The 20,262-nt window shown below is 37.3% G+C and overlaps 1 protein-coding gene across 3 annotated transcripts in view; it reads left to right on the top strand.

The window, feature by feature from the left end:
- Positions 1 to 10,643: 10,643 nt before the first annotated feature.
- Acvr1c (activin A receptor type 1C) overlaps positions 10,644 to 20,262 on the top strand; it is an 87,227-nt gene continuing 77,608 nt past the window's right edge. For all 3 annotated transcript variants that reach the window (XM_063259122.1, XM_063259121.1, XM_063259120.1), the window contains exon 1: positions 10,644 to 10,857. In XM_063259122.1, coding sequence (XP_063115192.1) covers positions 10,788 to 10,857 — 70 coding nt within the window. In that variant the 5' untranslated portion in view covers positions 10,644 to 10,787. The remainder of the gene's footprint in view (positions 10,858 to 20,262) is intronic.

Genomic DNA, 20,262 nt, shown 5'->3' with positions numbered 1-20,262 from the left:
GTGCTGTTTTTCCATGTAATGTCTTGCACTGTGTTATAGTACAGTTCATGAGGAAGACCTTCATTAGATGTTAGAGACTCTGGGACATGCTAGCATCTAAAACTTTTAGCTAAATAAACCTCTATTCTTAAAAACTGCCTCAATTGTGATAATCATTTATAGAACAGGAACAGAAAATGGGCTAAGACATTTTATCAAAAAGGAAAAACAAAGATCCAGTATTTTTAAAGGATTTTTAGAACAGCATAAGTAAATATTTGCAATTTTTAATTATATACAGTATTATACTCTCTTCTGAAATACATTGTTAACAATCTGTTGATCATATTTGTCTAAGATTTTTAAATTCAAGAAGAAAAAATTCCCCATAATCTTGTATCATCATTAAATTTATGTATGGGAAGATATCACTGTTTCCATTTTGTGATAATACTAAAATAATAAATTAAACTTGTATAATAGTTTAAAGGAAAACATAAAACAAAAGTCATATTTTCTCATTTTATAGATGAAAAACTACAAAATGTGGGTAAGTTATATCCAGATAGGAATTGTAAGAGATCTGATCTCTCCATTACTGACTGCAACTCTGGAAAGATTTCTGTATCCCTGCTTTCCATTCCTTCCAGACCCCAGCACCTTTACACACTCATTTTATTGGGGGAAAATTCCTTGCATGTAAATTCCCAGATCTCTCTAAGCACCCTGTTAACCCTGACACACCATGCATAAAGCTCCTTTGAGCACCAGGGGATAGAGAAAGCCACAAATGGTGTTCAGATGTGGTAACTAGAGAGGTTCTAGCAGGATCAGCCATTCAGCTCAGGTGTTGACGCCACAGGACGCTCCGGTGGTAACTTGTAGAGGGACAGGGCAGTAGCTTTTCCGAAGACAGTTCTATAGAAGAGGGTGTCACGATGTCCCTGGTGTGTAACTTCCAAGTTGGCTCTCAAGTCATTCTGGAGAAGTGATGGCCTACTTGATAGTTAATAAATTTGATTTCTGCTTGAATTTATAAAGATAGATTTTCTTTGTAAAAATCTTGACATGGAACAAAAGTTTTAATTTTTTTTTGTTTTGACCAAGATCATTTAACCCCCAAGACAGAATTATTTTAATCAATGATATTTGGTCACTTTTGAGTTTTTTCACTGTTGACTTTACCATTCCCTCTCATTTCCTGTACTTCTTTACTAAAATTTCTAACTCTAGTTTGGCAGTGTGGATATAGGGTGGGTAAATCTTTAGTTATGTAAAATGCTCCTGTAATCTTTAGTTATGTAAAATGCTCAGTGTAGTCTTTTATCCAACACACACAGCATTGACATGTAGCTCCTTTGAGCACCATTGATGTGTAGTGAATGAAAGTTTGGGGCAATGTGAGAAAGGGTCCCACAGATCATTTACTCATTCACTCAGCAGATATTAAGTGTGTGTTATATGTGGCATTTGTCCACCTTTTGTTGCTATGGAAAAATATTTCAAGCTGAGTACTTTAAACAGATATTCATTCAGCTCTCAGTTTTGTCCAAACTCAGTCTCATTGATTCAGCCTCTGGTAGGTCTGAATGGTGGGTGGCATCACAGTGACCAGAGTGCACATGAGAAGGAGAGAGCACTTGGAAAGTCAGGGCAGGCCAGCCCCTTTACAAAAACCTCACTCTCTCGAGGACTAAGTCAAGGGCCCGAGAGAATCATGTTAATCCCTTCTGAAGATGGTGGCCCTGAAAACCATCTAGTCACCTTGCAATGTGTCCTACCTCTTATAAATTCTACCGGCTCATAAAATTGTCACACTGAGGCCCAAATTTCTAACCAATGACTCCTTAGTGAACAAACCACATCCAACTGAACAAACCACATCCAACTGAATAAACCGTGAGCCAACTGATTTTAGATACCCAAAACAGAAAAACAAAGAAGACATAATTCTTAACTGGAAATTTATAGACTAAGGTGGCTGACAAATGAAGAGACAGTGCTGTAGTTGATTGTGACAAATGACACAGCAGATACTAAAGAAACAGGCACTAACTCAGAATTTTTTGAAGAGACATTAAATGGGAGAAATTTTCTTGAGATAGTGATTCCTACAGTAAAAACTGATGTTTCCTGCCATTTATCCTAAAAAGAGGTTAACCTGAAGGTAATGTTAAGCCATGAACAGTTTTCAAATTTGTATAGTGGCATCGAGATTATAAACATCACTCTCATAATCTAACACACTAACGTTTATTGATGCTGAGAAAAGATTCCAGGCAGTCCTTGGTATCTCCATGCTAAAGTCATTTAATACTCACAGCAAGTAGGGGATAAAGTTACAGATATTACCTTCATTTTATAGATAAGGTAATTGGAGTTTGAAGAGGTTGAATAATAATGCCAATGTTAGAACCAGCATTATGCCTTAGGTGACTTTTAGTGACATGATCACAGTGCCATAAAAGTTCCTGTGGATTTTGGAGTCTAGAAAAGACTGGAAAGGAGTGAGTCCCCAAAAAGTAAGATCAATTATAGGACTTTTTATGACATTTCAAATATAAGAAGGTCATGGTGTGAATGAAGTTGGTGGCAGGCAATACATTGGAAAGAAGGGAACGAATTGGTGAGTTTTTTTTTAAAAGTTAGACTGCATAGAAATTGCTGGTAAACTAGATATGAAGGATGAAAAAGAGGGATGAGGTAAGGAACAACAACAACAACAACAACAACAACAACATCCCCAGGACTCTGAATTGATAGGTGACAATTTCTGAGATGAGATACCAGAGGAAATGGAAGCTTGGAAAAAAGGAATATTCTGTTTTATGTTGTTTTTTGCTAACTTTGTCATATGTAGATAGTGCTGGTAGTTAAGATATATATATATTTGGAGTTCCAAAATGCTATAGGCGCTATAGATTTCAAGGTTTGGGCATCTTGAGCACTTAAGGAGTCCCTGGGACTGTCCAGGAATCTTTGCGGCCCACAGGAGGAAATTACTTCTATAAAAAATGTGAACAGTTATTTGCCTCCTTTATTCTCAGTCTCACACAAGTATACACTGAAGTTTTTCAGAGGTTGCAAGACGTGTAATGATGTCATTGTTCTGAGCGTTAGTGCAATGTGTCCTTGCATATTCCTGGGCTTGGAGAATTTCTCAAATTTTGATCTCCTGTGTAGTAAATATGACAGATATAATTATAGTGAACCTCAAAAATTGTGAAGAATGTAAGGGATCATGATATCAAAAAGTTTGAAAGCCCACATGCTAGAGAATTTAACTTTGATTCTTTAGGCAAGGTTGGTCAGTGAAGATTTGAGGGGAAGGGAGAGCAAAATGAGAGACATGTTAATAGGCAGCGGCTCTGATAGCAGCCTTAAGGGTGCATTAAGACGTGGATAACAAAGTTACAAGGGTGACTTAGGTGGTAATTATGACAACTCAGGTATGAAATTACTATGGAATCAGACTATAGAAATAAGAGCTGGGATAACAAAGGACAACACAGAAACACAGAAGTGACTTGATTATTGGCTAGATATGTGTTACTACTGATAACATGAAAGCAATGAACAATAACTGGAGTTGGAAGAAGGTGACTGAAAGAAAGGTCTTGCTTTCGCTATATTTTAAAGCACAGAAAATACATTATAGAGACAATATCCTAGAGAACTTAGTCTTGACTCCTTAGACAAGGGAGGTCACTGAAGGCGTGAGGGTAGAGGAGAACATAATCAGAGTCCTGTTGACAGGATGTTGCTCTGATTCCAGCCTTGAGGATGCATGAACATGGGGAGAGCATAAAGTTAATGTTTTTCATTAATGTTCATCTAATGAATCCTTACTGGATTTGGTATTACCCAGTCGAAATATGAGAACCACAAATGTTTAATATTTTTTAGTTAGCTATACTAAGAAGTAAAAATGTAAAATTACTTTTAATTATATATAGACTAAATATATTAAAAATTATCAATTCAACATGTAATTAATATAAAGTTATTAGTGTGAGATACTTTTAAAATTCTTTTACTTCTTTGTTTTTTGATGTTAGGTATCTAAAACCTGGTGTGTATTTCATATTTACAGTACACATCAAATTTGATGTTACATTTTGAGGGAGGAGTACCGGGAATCGAACTCAGGACTTTATGCTTGCCAGGCAGGCAGTGTGCCGCTGAGTGATATCCCCAGCCCTGACCATTTACATTTTAAATTCTCAATAGCCATAAGTGACTACCACTTTTTTCACAGCAATCTTAACTACCCACTTACTTGAGTCAAGATAATTGGAATCCTAATGTTTCTGTCCAGAGTTTTAATAATTCTGTCATTTTTTTATCTATTTTCCAGGAAGTGATGGATCTGCCTGAGTCATCTAAGTCTCTCAGCATCTTGTACCCTTATTTATGTAATTACTCACATAATTACTGGTCCATTATAAGGAAATGATCTAACTAACACTGGCTTGCTTACCAATAACGGCCTCACTGGCCTCACTTCTAGGGCCTGTGCATTCATCTGTTCAGAGGAAGAGAAAATAAAGTTTGAACTGTATGGAAAGACTGTATCAATCCTATTAAAAGGTTAGGAAAGTAAATGGAGTATATCCACTTTACAACTTTGGAAAAACAGAAAATGTAAGCGCTGAAAGTAAACTTCAAGCTCAAACTGAGAAACCGTTTATCATCCCCCTCATTCTAAAGGATTGGCCATTATTTTTCTTCTTTATGAAATATTTACTGTCCCAGGAGATAGGTTTACTGAAGGTAGAATTGTACAAGCTCAGTAAAATTCTTAAAATACATAAATACTTTTAGGCAATGCAAATTTACAGTAAGAAAGAAGAAACAGAGTGAAACCAAATTTTCCCAATGAAAAAATTTCTGGGATTAAGAGATGAGAAGAGTAAGGATGAGTAAAGGGGAATGGTGAGAGTGTAGAAAGGGAAAGGCAGCAAAGCAAGAGAAGATCAGCTCTTCATAGTGCTTAGCAAATTGTTGTAGTATGCCTCCTCACCATATGCTCATTCCAGGCTGAAATGAGAAATTAAGATGCATCACACTGGAGCCTCTCAAAGGGTAATGAAAAAAATCTTTTTTCATCAAAAATTCATAAAAATTCTTAAACAACCACACCCTACAAATAGTCTTCTTCAAAGTTCAGTTATTATACACATTTATCTGCCTTATTAATTTGGAATGATTGTCTTCAAATATATCAAATCTCTGCACTTTAATATCCTCACTCTCGCTTCTCTTGCTTACATAAGGTTTACTCACACAAATCTGTTTTGCTGAGGGATTATGAACCCCTCAATTTATTTGTTGTTTTCTTTTCGTTATGAGAATCTAGGAATTGTGATGTAGTGTTGCTATGGCAATGAATATATACAACTAGATGATTAAGAAGGGGATGTTAAATCTTAAGAAACACATTTGCATATAAATTTCTGTTAGTGAATTAAAAAAACTTACATGTATAATTTTCTTTTACCCACAAAAATATTAAATACATGTTATAGCACAGTTGAATGTTGCATTTGTTTATATTAAATAGGAACAGCTTAATGTGTTACAAAGACTATTTTCTTAATAATAGCCATAGATTCATACTGCATTAATTTCCATAAAGGTGTGTGTGTGCATATGTACATGTATGAGTGTCAATCATGCTTATATTGAGATGTATTAAAAAGAGAAAGCTATTAAAAGAAAGAGTGCCATGAAGGTGACATTAAAGGCTGAAGCATATTAGAGGTACTTATAAATGCCAAATTCATATTTTTTGCTAGCTTTTGGGATTTAGTACATTGTAAGTGTTTAATGCCTTACTTTCAAAATGTTCATAGTATTAACATTGGAACATGCACAGTTAGATGAGGAACACTCCATTTGAAACCTTGTTTAAAATACTGTTACAAATAGAGAACTTAGTTTTTTGACATATTAACTTTTTTGTTTTGTCTCAAAAGTTTGCAGCAAGAATGAAAAGATCCTGCTTTCTTCACTGGCTGACCATATGTTGACTGGCAAGACACCTACCACTTTTTTTTTTAGTTGTACTTGATTGTGGAACATAATGTTGACACCCCTTGTGCAGAACTGGTACATGTGCATACCACATTTTAATTTATTTTTTAATCCTCTTCCCTTCCCTCTCTCTCCTCTTCATCCATCTCTTGATCATTTTCCTTTTTTAGTATATTTTGCAATACATAACATTTACATTCCTTTGGGGAAGTTGATACAAGTACATGACACACTTTAATTCCTTTGTAAAACCCTTTTCCCTCCTCTATTTCCATCCCTTGATCTCTTTCCTCTTGGAGAAAGATCTCTGTGTCTCTGCTTCCTCTTATCTAGCTCTTATTTCGCTCTTTATATTTAGGGTTTCTCATATAAGTGAAATCATGTGATATTTAAACTAATGTGTCTGTTTATCTCACTTAACATTACACCCCCAGAGGGCATCCATTTCCCTCCAAATAACTCAAATTTCTCTTTCCTGCTGGCAGAGTAGTTCCTCAGTGTGTGTAAATATCACCTTTTCTTTACCATCTATCTGTTGACCAATATATAAGCTGCTTCCAAGATTTAGCTATTATGAATTGTGCTGCTGTCAACATGGGCAGGTACGTGTCTCTGTAATATAATGTCTTTAACTGTTTCTGAAAAGTACCTACAAGAGAAACGGCTGGATCACATGGAATTTCTATTTTTAGTTTTTTTGAGAAATCTTCACACTCATTTCTATATTGGTTGTACTGGTTTATATTTTCAACAACACTGTAGAAAAGTTCCTTTTCCCCTGCTAGCAATTGTTACTATTTGAATTCTTGATGATAGTCATTCTTTCTGGAGTAAGATGGAATCTCAGTGTTCGTTTAATTTGTATTGCATAATATTGTTCTTTAGACAAGGTGAGGATTTTTGACATCTAATGGGAATTATTTACAACAGTATTGTTGAAAATACACATAATATGAGCCACACTTGTGATTTGAAATTTTCTATGAGTCCTTTATATTGGTCACTGTATATTTCTGTCACTGTGAAAAATACTAGAGATAATCGATTTATAAAGAAAAATTGTTTATTATGCTTCACAGTTACAGAGACTTCAGCTCATGACTAACTGTCCTGTTGCCTTGGGCCTACAGTGGCATAGCAGGGCAGGAGCAAGTGTGGAGCAAACTGTCACTCATGGCTGGAGAACAAGAGAGGAAAAGGAGGAGACTGAGGTCTCACTGTCTCCTTTAATGGCATGGGCCAGTGACCTAAACATCTCCCAGAGGGTCTCTATTTCTTAAGGATCCGCCACCTTTCCATAGTGCCATGGGCAGGGGAATGAATTTTTAACATCTACATTTAGAGTAAAATTACCTAAACCATGGTATACACTAAAAGCAAAAGGAAACAGGTGAAATCAGTATCAATAAACTCATCTATTTTAATTAGTGCTTCAGAAAGTGGCTACAATAATAGGTAAGTATTCTTGATGGAGAGGAAGTATTTTTGAGAGGGATTAATAGAAATGTATTTTTTACTGTAAATTTTTTTAATCTACTAAAAATTTTTTATCACAACTTTCATGTATTCATGTGTCACTTAATGATGAATACGTTTTGAGAAACGTATTGTTAGTCAGCTTATTCTTTGTGCAAATATCACAGAGGCTGCTTGCAGGAATTGAGATGGTATTACTGACTACACATCTAGGCTACATGATACAGCCTACTGTTCCTAGGCTACAAACCTGCACAGCACGTTACTGCACTGAGTATCAGAGGCAACTATAACTCAAGGGTAAATATTTGTGCATCTAAATATACCAAACACAGAAACGCTACAGTTATAGGACACTTACCATGAATATGACTTGCAGGACTTGGCATTGCTCTCTGTGAGTCGTGAATGGTGAGTAAAATAATCAGGCCTGGGACATTACTGTATAGTATTGTACATGAAGACTACACTAACTTTTTAAAAAATGTTTTTAGCTTTTCGTGAACAGATTCATCTCAGCTTACTACAACATTTTTCTATATAACCGTTTTAAATTTTGAAAACTTTTGGACTCATTTGTAATATCACAGATTGAAACACACATTGTATAACTCTACAAAATATTTTCTTTATATGCTTATTCTATAAGCTTTTTACTTTTACAATTTTTGTTCTGTTTTAAAATATTTTTAACAGTGAAGACACGGGGCTTACACAGGGTGAAGATCATCTATGTCCATCTTCCAACTCCAGATCTTGTCCCACTGGAAGGTCTTCAGGGCAGCACCCCATACTGAGTGTTATCTTCTAAGATAACAATTATGCCTTTGAAATTCCTCTTGAGGGACCTGGCTGAATCCGTTTAACAGTTAACTTACAAGTACACTTTAAACAAGATTAAAAAGTGTAATACAGTAAATGCTGCACAGCCAGTGACAGTTTTTTACCTTTATCTCCTATTATGAACTGTACCTAATTGTATGTGCTGTACTTTTATATGACTGGCAATGAAGTAGGTTTGTTTACACTAGCATTACCATAAATATCATGAATAATATGTTGTGCTACAATTTTATGATGGCTATGCTGTTACTAGGCAATAGGAATTTTGCAGCTCTATTATAATCTTATAAAATCACTGTTGTATACAAAGACCATTGTAGACTGAAACATCATACAGCACACAACTGTATTTTATTTAATCTAATATGTCCCAAAACATTATCATTTCAACTTCTGAGTAATGTGAAAATTAGTAATAATGTATTGTACAATATTGTTTTTGTACTAAGCATTTTTAAAATCTAGCAGGCATTTTACATTTACCATGCATATCAATTTGGTCTAGACACATGTCAAATCTCAATATCCACACGTGGTTAGTGGGTACCATCTTGACGATGCACAATCAGGCCACGAGTATTGTTTATAATAAGTATTGTTTGCTTATAATAAGAAAGCTATTTCACATCAGACTTCTTGAGATAACTGTACTTTCTTAGAAAAATAAGAGTTTTACAACTTGCTAAAGATGCTGCTTACTGTATGTGAGATACAGTAAATACCCAGGGAGGAAATTTCTGACGGTAGTTTAATGACTATGGTTTACACACACTACATTTTTTGTAGCGATCTTTATACACACTACATTTTTGATCCAGTTTTAGTGATAAGAAATAAGGAGGAATTAAGTTTCATTTATTTTTGAGAAAGCAGAACCACAGAATACACTAAATTCCACTAAAGCTCTGTGTCTCACGATCCACCTGCAGATCCCAATCTAGGGTACAGTTACCAAATAATGAGCGAGCCAAGTCAGTCAAAATATAATGTGTCCCCGCATTTTCTTTGGCTTTTTAAAGCATCTGTTTTGTGGGTGTCTGGAAGGGCTCAGATTTGTCCCACATCTCTATTTTTTTATTTGTTTGGATCCAGGATAAAATGAGAACGAACGCTTTTTATGCATAGGAATGTTTTGATTCGTCCAAGGTTATTGGGAAGAGAGCCTGGGGATTGTCACCGTCATGCCTCAAAGTCCAACGACCATAACGCCTCCAACAGTGCGATTCTTTGACAGGATAGAATTTATACACGCACCATCTCACAACAGGCCTTTCCTACACCTTAGAAAGAACACCCTCCTGAGTGCTGAGCCAGGGGAGGGAGTCTGTGGTCTTTTTCTCTAAAGCAGTTGCTTTATAGTACTCGATCATCTTTGAAAGAACCCTCTAATAGCAGTCATAAGCCCCAGTATTGTGTTCTTGGTTTATTTTGTGCTGTTCAGGTGAAAACGACCCCATTCACTTTGATGCAATTATATTTTCAGTTACTGTGCAATATAGATGGGACGCATACCCACTAGAAAATAAGGCTATAGGGATTTAGGTGATACTTAAACAAGTTTCTAACATATTATTTAGTTTAAATAATTCTTTTCCTTTCATTAATCATATTCTACGCACCCTCCCCTTTAATTGCTGAAATTGTAAGTGTCCAGACATCACTCAAAGGTCGTGTCTTTTAAGAGCAGATGGCCGCATCATTCGGTGCAGGTGGTTCTGTTTGGGTCACCATTCTTGGAACGGAGGTTTCTGGGAGGCACTGGGCCAAACCTGTAGGTGCCAAACGCAGTGGGACAAGCGGTCATTTCCAGGGATGGACAGAGAGGGCGCACTTCTACAGACCCTTGACCAGCCGCGATGTGGTTGGTGGTGGGACAGGTCCGCGGGAATGTCGAGGTATTCCACGGCTCGGTCCAGTTAGACTTAGGGACACTGAAGGAGACTATCGAGAGCCCTAGCAGGGCCGACCTGCTGTAGGACACTGTGGGGCAGATATCAGAGAGCAACTGCGGCTTGTTTTAAGTTTTCCTGAAGTCCCTCCCGACCCAGACAATCTGCGCTTCAGTCTGGGCCGCCCGGCCCGGCTCCCTCTTCGCCCGGCTCCGGGAACCCGGCCCGGCAGCCCCGCAGCCCGCAGCCCCGCAGCCCCGGCCGGCGGCCGCGGAGGGCGCAGGGGGCGGAGGCGCGGCAGGGGCGGTTCTGTCGCCTCCCCCGCGCCCTCCCCGCGGCTGCCGGGCCAGTGGCAGGAGCGCCGCGCGCCGCCCGCGCGGGGGGCGTGGGGTGGGGGCGGGGAGCGAGGGGCCCGCGCCGCCGAGAGCCGCCGCGCACTTCCGAAGGGCGTCGGGCTGCGCTCGCTCCCGCGCCCGGGAACTTCAAAGCGGCCGGTTCCGTCGGGGGCCCGCCCGGCCTGGCCCGGCCCGGCGCGGCGCGGCGCTGCGCGCTCGCACGGTGGCCATGACCCCCGCGCTCCGCCAGGCGCTGCTGCTGCTGCTGCTGCTGGCCGTGGGCGCCGAGCTCTCGGCAGGTACGGCGGGTGGAGCCGGAGAGCGCGGCTGAGGGCCGGGCGCTCGGGGACGCGGGCGGCGGCAGGACGGGGGCAGAGCGCGGGCGGGCGGAGGGGGCGCGGGCGGGGCGCGGGCGCCCGAGGTGTGGCAGCGCGGGGAGAGACAGGTGTGCGGGACCGAGCCTCCGGGAGCAGGGCAGGGAGGCGCTGGGTGTGGAGAGTAGCGGTGCAGGTGGCTAATTGGGGCAGTTTGGCGCAGAAGGGGTAGGGAGCGTGTGGAGGTGCGCGCCTGGCTGGCAGCGGGGTGCACGGCGAGTTCACTCCGCAGAGGCTCGCAGGGCAGCAGGTGCGCTTGGGACTGGCTGCCGAGCCGCGGGCGGCGTGAGAAGGTGGCCTGGTGGCGGCGAGGACGGCGATGGGGTCTGAGTTTTAGTGCGTGAAGGGTAACCCAAAAGCCTCCTGTGCCAAGCTGGGGGAGGCAGGGGTAGCAGTTTAGATCTGCGTGGTTTGCAACGCACATTGCTTTCGAGGTACAGTTTTTCCTCAGAGTTTCAGGGAAAAAAAAATTCTGGGAAGCGTCCCAGCGTTCCTAACAGGTCTGTACCTTGCTAGGCTAAATAGAGCCCTGGACCAGAGCTAGAATCCTAACGTTTCTTACTAGTGTTTACTAGAAAGTGGGGCAAAGGCATCGTTGGTAAAATCACGGGCGGCTGTGACTGAAGACCTTTCGGCGTTGAAACTATTTTCATTAAATTGTCCTGGATTACATAGACCAGGAACAGATTCCTTGCTAACACGTTCTTTAAACATTTCAATCAGACATTAAAGACATTTGCACATAAAAACCTGGTGTTTTTCTATAAAGCTGTACTTTGTCCGAAGCTGATTTTAATTCATTTTTGTTTTCCCAAATGGCAATCTGTTTGACATTAATAACTGGGTAGTTTTCCTCACAGTGACATGTGCAGGAGAATGTTTTGAATAGTATGATTGCTGTCATGTAGAAGATTCTAGTGTTTCATATGGCCAAAGAGTCATTGAATACCGTATTTGAGTACAAATTGATCACTGGAAAGGACTAATTGATGATACCTGAGAATTAAAGCATTGTAGTTGTATTTTAGGAAATCAGAATCTTCTTGATCTGAAGTTTTCAGGAAAATGATGACATAGAGTGGCATATGTGCATTTTAAGTTAGGAAGAAAACTAGCCATGAAAAGTCTGTATAAGAAATGGATGAAAATTTTAGCTTGAGATACTGAGAGTGCTGTCGACTATTTAATAGAATTGACCCCCAAAACCTCAAAAGCCAAAAGAACACTCTTTCAGATGTCACACTTTGGGCTGGGCATGTGTGAAATTGCTCCTACAGATAGACTTATGTATAGGAGCTAACCACTGGGCTACAGACATTTTAAACAGACTCGATCTTTTTAAAAAAAATCTAGGCTTAAAAAGAGTATTTTGTTACCTGACAGAATCTACAGAAAGTTTCAGAGATCCTGGAAATACTGTACCAATATAACAATGTGCCTCTTTATGTTCTTGACAAGGCATGGAAACTTCTGGCATTGAAATGTACAAAAATGAAAAAATATAGATCTTCCATTCATATTTGATTGTTTCCTCAAAATTTGAAATCTAAGAAAAATGCTTATTGTGGAGCTAATGTGTCAATGTAGTAGAGAAGTAGCTATTAAAGTTGAATTTTACAACAAACTTTTCTGTACAATGCAGTTGTTCTGAAATTACTTTAGGAAACTTACTTCTTTTGTGTCCCACATAAATGTAATAATGTAATGCCTATTACTATCTATGTTGTCCTAAATTTTCAGAAAAGTCTGATTGCTTGATAAATCAATTCATGGTAGCTTTTATTTAAAAAATCTTAAAAAAATTTTTTTTACATGGTTGTTACCTCAGTTTTGATCTGGTCACTTTTATAAATTACAGTTCTAATCATATTGGCCATTTATGAACATGTACTTACCCCTGTTGGAATGTTAGATAAACATTTCTTCTTGACATGATGACACAATTATCAAAACCTAGGTAACAGAAACCTCCAAATTCATTGTGCCTTTACTGAGTATAAAGCTAAGACTATAAATATCTGAAAACATGACAACCAAGAACGTTTTATGCATTGTCCGCTCTTCCTAGCTTCTCTGTCGCTTTAACAGTGCCATGCTTTTGCAGAGGGGAAGAGACTATTGCTCCCAGTTGAGAATCACAGAAGGTAACAGTTGGTAGAAACTTATAAAAACTATATGCTGATCTGGACTAGTTTTTTTTTAAAGGTAGGTTACTCTGCTTATCTAGATTTTAGATTACTTGATGTTTGATACAAATGATCTAGTATCACTTCACAGTAGTCATTATTTGTACCAAAGAATTGGCAAAAGTCTCCAGGAGATCTAGACCTTGAAGTTGTGATGTGGATTCACTCTTTGTGCATTCTCTTCTTGTCTAGAAGTTTCATGAAACTTCTTTTTTGTCTGGTGAGGAAGGATTTAATGAGAGTCTATAGAGCTACTTGTTGGTACCGTACCAAATGGAAAGATATGTGTTCCCTTTTTTACCCTGGATGAAGTAGAGGTTTCAGATATTGTAATGAGTAACCTCCTATTCCAAACAACTGTTAACAGGTTGTCATGAAAAGTTTTCAGCTGTTTTTCTGGAAGTGAAAGTGAAAGCCTAGGGTTGAGATTGTAAATGCAAAAGATGTTGTCACCTTTGCCCTTCTTTTAGCGCAGTCATTTATTGCTTGATTGGCATAAATGTGGCAAGAGGCTGCCTAGGAAAAACTGTGCAGACAGCCCTGGGGACTGATTTCTTCATTGGTGGTACTGCCTAAGCCCATTATTTTGCCTTAGATTTACAGGCATGTAAAATCAGAGTTCCTCTGCATATGAAAGTAAACGATTTACGGTTAGAGAAACTTCTTTGCTTTGAAGAGCTAATGATAATGCCAAATTTTTGACACAAGCAATAGAAGAGTGGATTCTCAAGTGGGGTGGAGTGGACTGCAGGAGAAGCAGTTCTGGGGAGGAGGAAGGGATGGTGGCAGAAAGCAGGGGCTCAGCTGGGAATATGTTGTCAGTAAAATGCTGTTAGTCTCTGAAGCTGAAATACCAGAGCAATTTTCTGACTCCAGAGTTCAGGGGATATGTGTGAGATAAAGGTAAAGAGTTTTGAGCCCACAGCATTTATAAGTAATTTCGGAAGATGTATTTATATGGGCTCTCATAGTTAGCAAAAACAGCCCAAGCGCACCCCCAGTTAAATTGAATTTCAGATAAAGAGTGAATATAGTTTTTAGTAGAAGTGGCTCACAAATATGGCATGGGACATATGTATATTAGAAACCAATTGCTGTTTTGATTCTAGATTGGGTGCTCCCTACTTTTGTCTGGGAATGCAATATAAAGGTATATAGGAGTGAAGTGAATGTTCCTGATGCGTATATTTCTGGCTGTTTTATTAGGAAAGAGAAGGGCAGACCTGTTTTCTGTACTTTGTCTTTTAGAACTTGCATTCCAGCTCTGCTAATGTCGCCATGTGTGTGTCAAGAGGGATCACTCTTTGAACAGGAAGTCTCCCTGCCTCTTTTGAACTGGTGGAGTACTTAGGTTTTCTCAATCTGACAGAAGTATCTCAACATGGAGGTTTGTGTGGAAGAGATAAGAATAACACTCTGGACTGTCTGGAAGTGACTGTTACATAAAAAGATGGTTTTCTCCAAATTTTCTGTATTTTAAAAGTGATGGTTATTTACAGATTTATTTTTTGAGCATATTTATTTGAAAGTGGTAGTTACAGACTTAAGAGTATATTCCTTATGAATGAACTTTCATATGTTTTTCTTTTAGAGGAAATGCTTGCAGGCAGTAAAAATCCATTTGGTTATATATTTCTTGGTATTCTTGCATTTCAATGTGAAAAGGAAATTAAGAGTAGAATTGGATAGAGTTGGTGTTAGGGAGGTGGCACAGTTTGGGGTGTTTTGAAATATGTTTTTAAAAAGGTGATTACAAATCTTTCCGGAAGGGCCCAGGATACATAAATACCAGCCAGAGGCGGTAGGATTCCACCTAAGTTTCCTCCTGCAGTTGTAACCACCAACCGATTGGTATCATCTTCATTTTGAGGTTTGTAGTGGAAAGTGACCTACAAATGAACAACTGTAACGATAGTTAGGCAACTTTCACAAGTATGTTTACAAGCATGTAAAGAAGTTTATTTATTTATTTATTTATTTATTTATTTATTTTTGGTACCAGGGATTGAACTCATGACCTTGCACTTGCCAGGTAAGGTGCTTATGCTGCTGAGCTAAATTCCCAGCCCAAGACTTTACTATATAATGAGAGAATCTATTTTCACCAATTAATAAACAGAAAAAAAATTCTAAGCACAAAGAATGTATGATATATTTTATCACTTACACCTGGATTTTCCATTGCTTTAACCTTCTAGATTTTATATTTTTTGTTGTCAGTAATCAACTTAAAATTTATCATTACATATCATTGCACTGTTTAAGAAATCTTTATGATATAGTAATGACACTTTTCATAGAGGAATCCTGGGATACCTGTACTGTCTTGGTTTAGGTGCATCCCCTCAGTCAGGTGGGGATATCCAGAAAAACATTAAATGTAAGGCACTTGTCACCTGTTGCTTTGGTCCCTAATTACATGACAACTTTAATGGATTCATTTTCAAAATGCTTAGTAACTAAGCATTTTATCTAAGGATAAAAAAAGAGGGACTGTCGTAAATCAGAATCTTGGCTCCTGACACTATGATTCCATCTTGAAAGGCCATCCAGTGTGTGACAAAATGGAGCCAGAGAGGTGGCAGAACTAAGGATCTCTACTTCTAGCATCTCATGTTAGTTCAATTCTTGTGAGAACTCTGGTAATTTCAGGGGTGACTAAATGAGCAAAGGCCGAGTCTGTGGAGAGAGGCGGCTGGGTCTCATATGAGAAACCAGATCTTACCTTCTCACTCTTGCTATAGAGAGGGAGAAGATAAGGAATTGCAAGAACCCCCTCCGTTGCTTGTTCTTTGAAAGCTGAAGTATGTAAAATGCTTGGTTCCCTGAACATTGCACATCATTATTCCTTTCACTTAAGGATCCAGTGAAAAGTAAAAGAAAGGAGGTGAGTAGGAGTGTGAAACAGACAAGGAAAACTTTACTTCCACAGAAGCCAACACTTTGGAATTCAGTTGCTCTGATTGCCAGCCTGGCTAACATAGTTCAGCTGTGTTCTGATTTTTCACTTTGTTGCCTCTAGAATAATTTCTTTTTTCGTTGCTCTGATCTATTCTTTAGAGGGTAGGCATGTGAAGATACTGTTTCTTTGGAACTGTTTTAAATTAATTCCCTGAAGAATCCAGGGGTGAATCATTCAGTATGACTCAAAAACTTGCTTATTATTTTTTTGAACAATTTAAATTTGCAATATCTCAAATTTGAGATTTAAACATCTCAAATTAGATCGGTCTACTTTTTCAATAAACTTTTCACATCAAGAAAATCATTAGGGTACTACAAATTTGAAAGTGAAACACACATTTTCTCCCAATCTGTTTTGTCATCCTTACCTCATGATGAGTACGAGGACAATGAAAGATGCCACATAGATTCATTAGAATTTGTGTGTGTGTGTGTGTGTGTGTGTGTGTGTGTGTGTGTGTGTGTGTGCAAGTCTCTGATTGAAATAAAGACTGGTCAAAACAGGATTACAGAAATCCAATCTGGACCCAAACAATGATAATTCTAATGTAAAGTGTTTAGTTTCATAAATGAATGCTTATCTAAAAGATCTTAACTCCTCAGAGAGCACTAATCCAGATTAACACATGCTTAAAAAACCTGATTGTTTTAGAACAGAGCTAGAATATATTAAAGAGTATTAACTCATCACACATCACAATTGTATCTGATGACATTTTTCTGGCTTGTTCTCCTAGAAATGTGTGATTTTTTTTATTCTACTATCCTATTATTGCTCTTCAAGAGTAAAAATTCTAGTCTGTGAACATTTGCCTGCTCTGATAATCCTAGTCATGTTGCAGTCTCACTTAAATTCTACTTACAGTCTGTAGTGTGTATTTCCAGGAAATGTACAATAAAGTAAACTTGGAAAATTGACTAAAGAATAATTATACAATTAGCAGAAGATTCATTACAGAATAATAAATGTGTAGTTGAACAAAGCTCTTTTTAAAAATCTTTCTTTTTTTATATCTGTTCTCTACCTAGACCATATTAAAAGGTGTTGTTTTTTGTGTAGTAAAGAAAGTTGACTTTAAAAGGACTGAGAGAGTTCTGCCAAATCAAGATGAAGATGTTTTTGTACAATTGGTACAAGAATTGTGCTTTGGGGGCAGGGATTTGGCTCAGAGGTAAAAGCACCTGCCTGACAAGTGTGAGGTCATGAGTTCGATCCCTGCTACAAAACAAAACAAGTCAAAAAAATTGAAAAGTGCCATTACCACTGAGTTTTTCATAATATTTCTTTATTTTCAGAAAATATTTATAGGGTTTGTAGTGATGTCCCAATTATACTTTTTTTGTCCCAATTATATTTCTGACATGGGGAATGACATTCTGGCATTCACTTTTTTACTTTGATCAGTCTAACTGATCAAAGTAAATAAACTGGAGGTTTATTAATTTTATTGTTTCCTTTCAAATAAATAGTTATTGGCTTTATTGACCTTTTCCCCTTACTTTCTGCCTTTTCATTATTTTCTTTCTTTAGTTATCTTGGGTTTTTTTCTTTACTTACTTTGGGTTTATTTATAGATCTGGTGTTTACAGTGATTTCTTAACAGACCTATAGTAAATGTTTTGGGCTGGATGATCATATAGTTTTGTTGCAACTACCTAATTCTGCTTTTGTGGTGTGAAAGAATCTATAGATACTATATAAACAAATTGGTGTTGCTACATTTTATTAAAATTATTTACAAATGGGCCAACCAATGGGCCATAATTTGCTGACCTTTTCTTAAATTGTTCCATTTAAGACTTTTGATCTTTTTAAATTTATTTAAAATTCTAAATTTCCTTCAAGTAACTGCTTTTGTTCCTCCATACATTGAGATTTATTGTGTTTTCATTTTTTGCTGAGTTTAAAATAATTTCAAATTTTCTTTGTAATTTTCTGGGACCAATTTGGTGTTTAAGATGTCTGTTGTTTAACATCCACATATATTAAAGTATTTCTTTTGTTATTCAATTCCAGTTAAATTCATTAGTAGTGAAATGACATAATCAGTACACTTTCCATTCTTTTGAATTCATTTGTATTTGTTTTATAGAACAGTATGTATCTGAGCTAGTGAATTGAGTATTCTACTTCTGATGGGTGTAGTATTCTGTAAATCTCAGGTCAAGTTGCTTAGTGTTATTTAAGTCTTGCATATCTTTAATAATTTTCTGTCTTCTTTTATCAATTATTGAAAGAAAAATGTTCTCATCTCCAGCTTGTGGATTTGTCTTTTAACTTTTCCAATTATGTATTTGAAAACTTTGTTATTGGTATTATATATATAATATGTAGAATTATTATATTTTCTTACTACATACTTATCATTCGGAAACCTTCTGCTGATTATGATGTGTCTCTCTTTACTACTGGTAATACTGCTGTTCGCCTGGAAGTTTACTCTGTCAATATTATAGTCATGATAGATTTCTTACATTTAATATTTGTATTTTTACTTTTAAACCACTAATATAGCTATTGCAGCTTTTTGGGTTAAATGTCTGCATTTTATAGATTTTTTCATCCACTTATTCATAATTTAGATATGTCTTTGTAGTTCAATTGGGAGTTTTGGAGGAGCATACGGTTGACTCCCACTTCTGATTGAGTCTTATACATTTGTCTTCAACTGGTGTGTGTAGAAAACATGCGTTTTTATTTGTCAATACAGTTTGGATTAAAATATGTCATCTTGTTATCCTTTATCTCTTTTACTTTTTCCAATTTTCTTCCCTTCTTTATCTGCCAAATATTAGTGTTATGCATTATTTCCATGACTAATTTATAATCTACCTCTATGTTCTATTTTTAGTGATTGTTTAAATATTTGTAATGTCATGTTAAATTATCATAAGTTATTTAAGAACTTTGTCATTATATACTTCCAACTCTTTCTTTTTGTCCTTTTTGCTATTAACCTCATCAATTCTACTTTATACATTGTAATACATTTTACTTGTTTGGCTTTAAATCTTGGGTTGTGTTTAAACAAATGAATGCAAGAGTTTAATTTGTCCATCTATTTTCCATTTACAGTGATCTTTGATCTTTATTACTTTGTATAGACAGGAGTTTATGTCTGCTTAATTTCTTTCCTTCATCTTTTATGTAGTTCAATTCTGATGGCCATTAATTCTCTTGCCTGTGGAAAGCTTTTATTTCACTTTTATTTGCCAAAATTTATGATTAGACTTCTCAGCACATAAGAATTTTAATACATCAGAATTGAAAGAATTTTACAGTTACTACCTATATCCTTATCAACAAGATTATACAGTATCATTTTATTATGTTTGCTTTATCACATTTCCACTTATATTACTTCTACCCATTAATATATATTATTTTTAATGCTTTTTAAGTGAATTACAGATAGCAGTATATTTCCTACCAAATACTTCAACATGTATATCATTATGCGGAATTAAATATTTGCTAACATTTTCCTCTTTTGATCAAATATTTACATATGACATTCACAAGTCTTAGGTCCTTATTCACTGAATTTAAAAAAAATGAATTCACTTAATCTTTTTCAAGATATTAAAGATTAACATCATCACTGAGCTGTCTCATGCCCCTCTCCAGTCTCTCTTCAATGCTGTATTCCCAAAGCCATCTGTTATTTTAATTTTTTCCCCACAGAATGCTTGTGGCTGTTTAAGAGTATTGTTTTGTAAATGTCAATTAGGTAAAATGGTGCTGTTCAGACTGTCTACATTTTTATTCCAAGAATATGGTGGTTAAACTTGAATGTCAACTTGACTGGTTTGGGAGAGAAATTCTGGGTGTGTCTGATTGGCTATGAAGGTGTGACCTTCGGGTCTATATCTGGCCCTTGACCCCTTCCTGTCTTGCACTGTCCTTTGATTTTCTCTGCCACCGTGAATTTATAAGCCACTTTATTCCACCATGCCCTTCAACTATGATGTTCCTGCCTTAGGAACAGCCTACCATGGGCTGAATTCTCTGAAACCCTAAACCAAATAAACTACTACTCTTTTAAATTGGAAGTATCAGGTATTTGGTCTCAGTGATGGAAAAGCTAACCAATACTGAAAATTGTTACCAGAGAAGTGGGGTCATTGCTGTGACCATGTTTGTATTTCAGAAGCCTTTGGAATGGTTTTTGGGAGGAGT

This window comes from Cavia porcellus, unplaced genomic scaffold, assembly GCF_034190915.1.
Source record: "Cavia porcellus strain 051 isolate PalLab524CR breed Dunkin Hartley unplaced genomic scaffold, mCavPor4.1 scaffold_12, whole genome shotgun sequence".
NCBI lineage: Eukaryota > Metazoa > Chordata > Mammalia > Rodentia > Caviidae > Cavia > Cavia porcellus.
The sequence above is the reverse complement of the archived record's forward strand: the minus strand, read 5'-3'. Positions and strand labels throughout refer to the sequence as shown.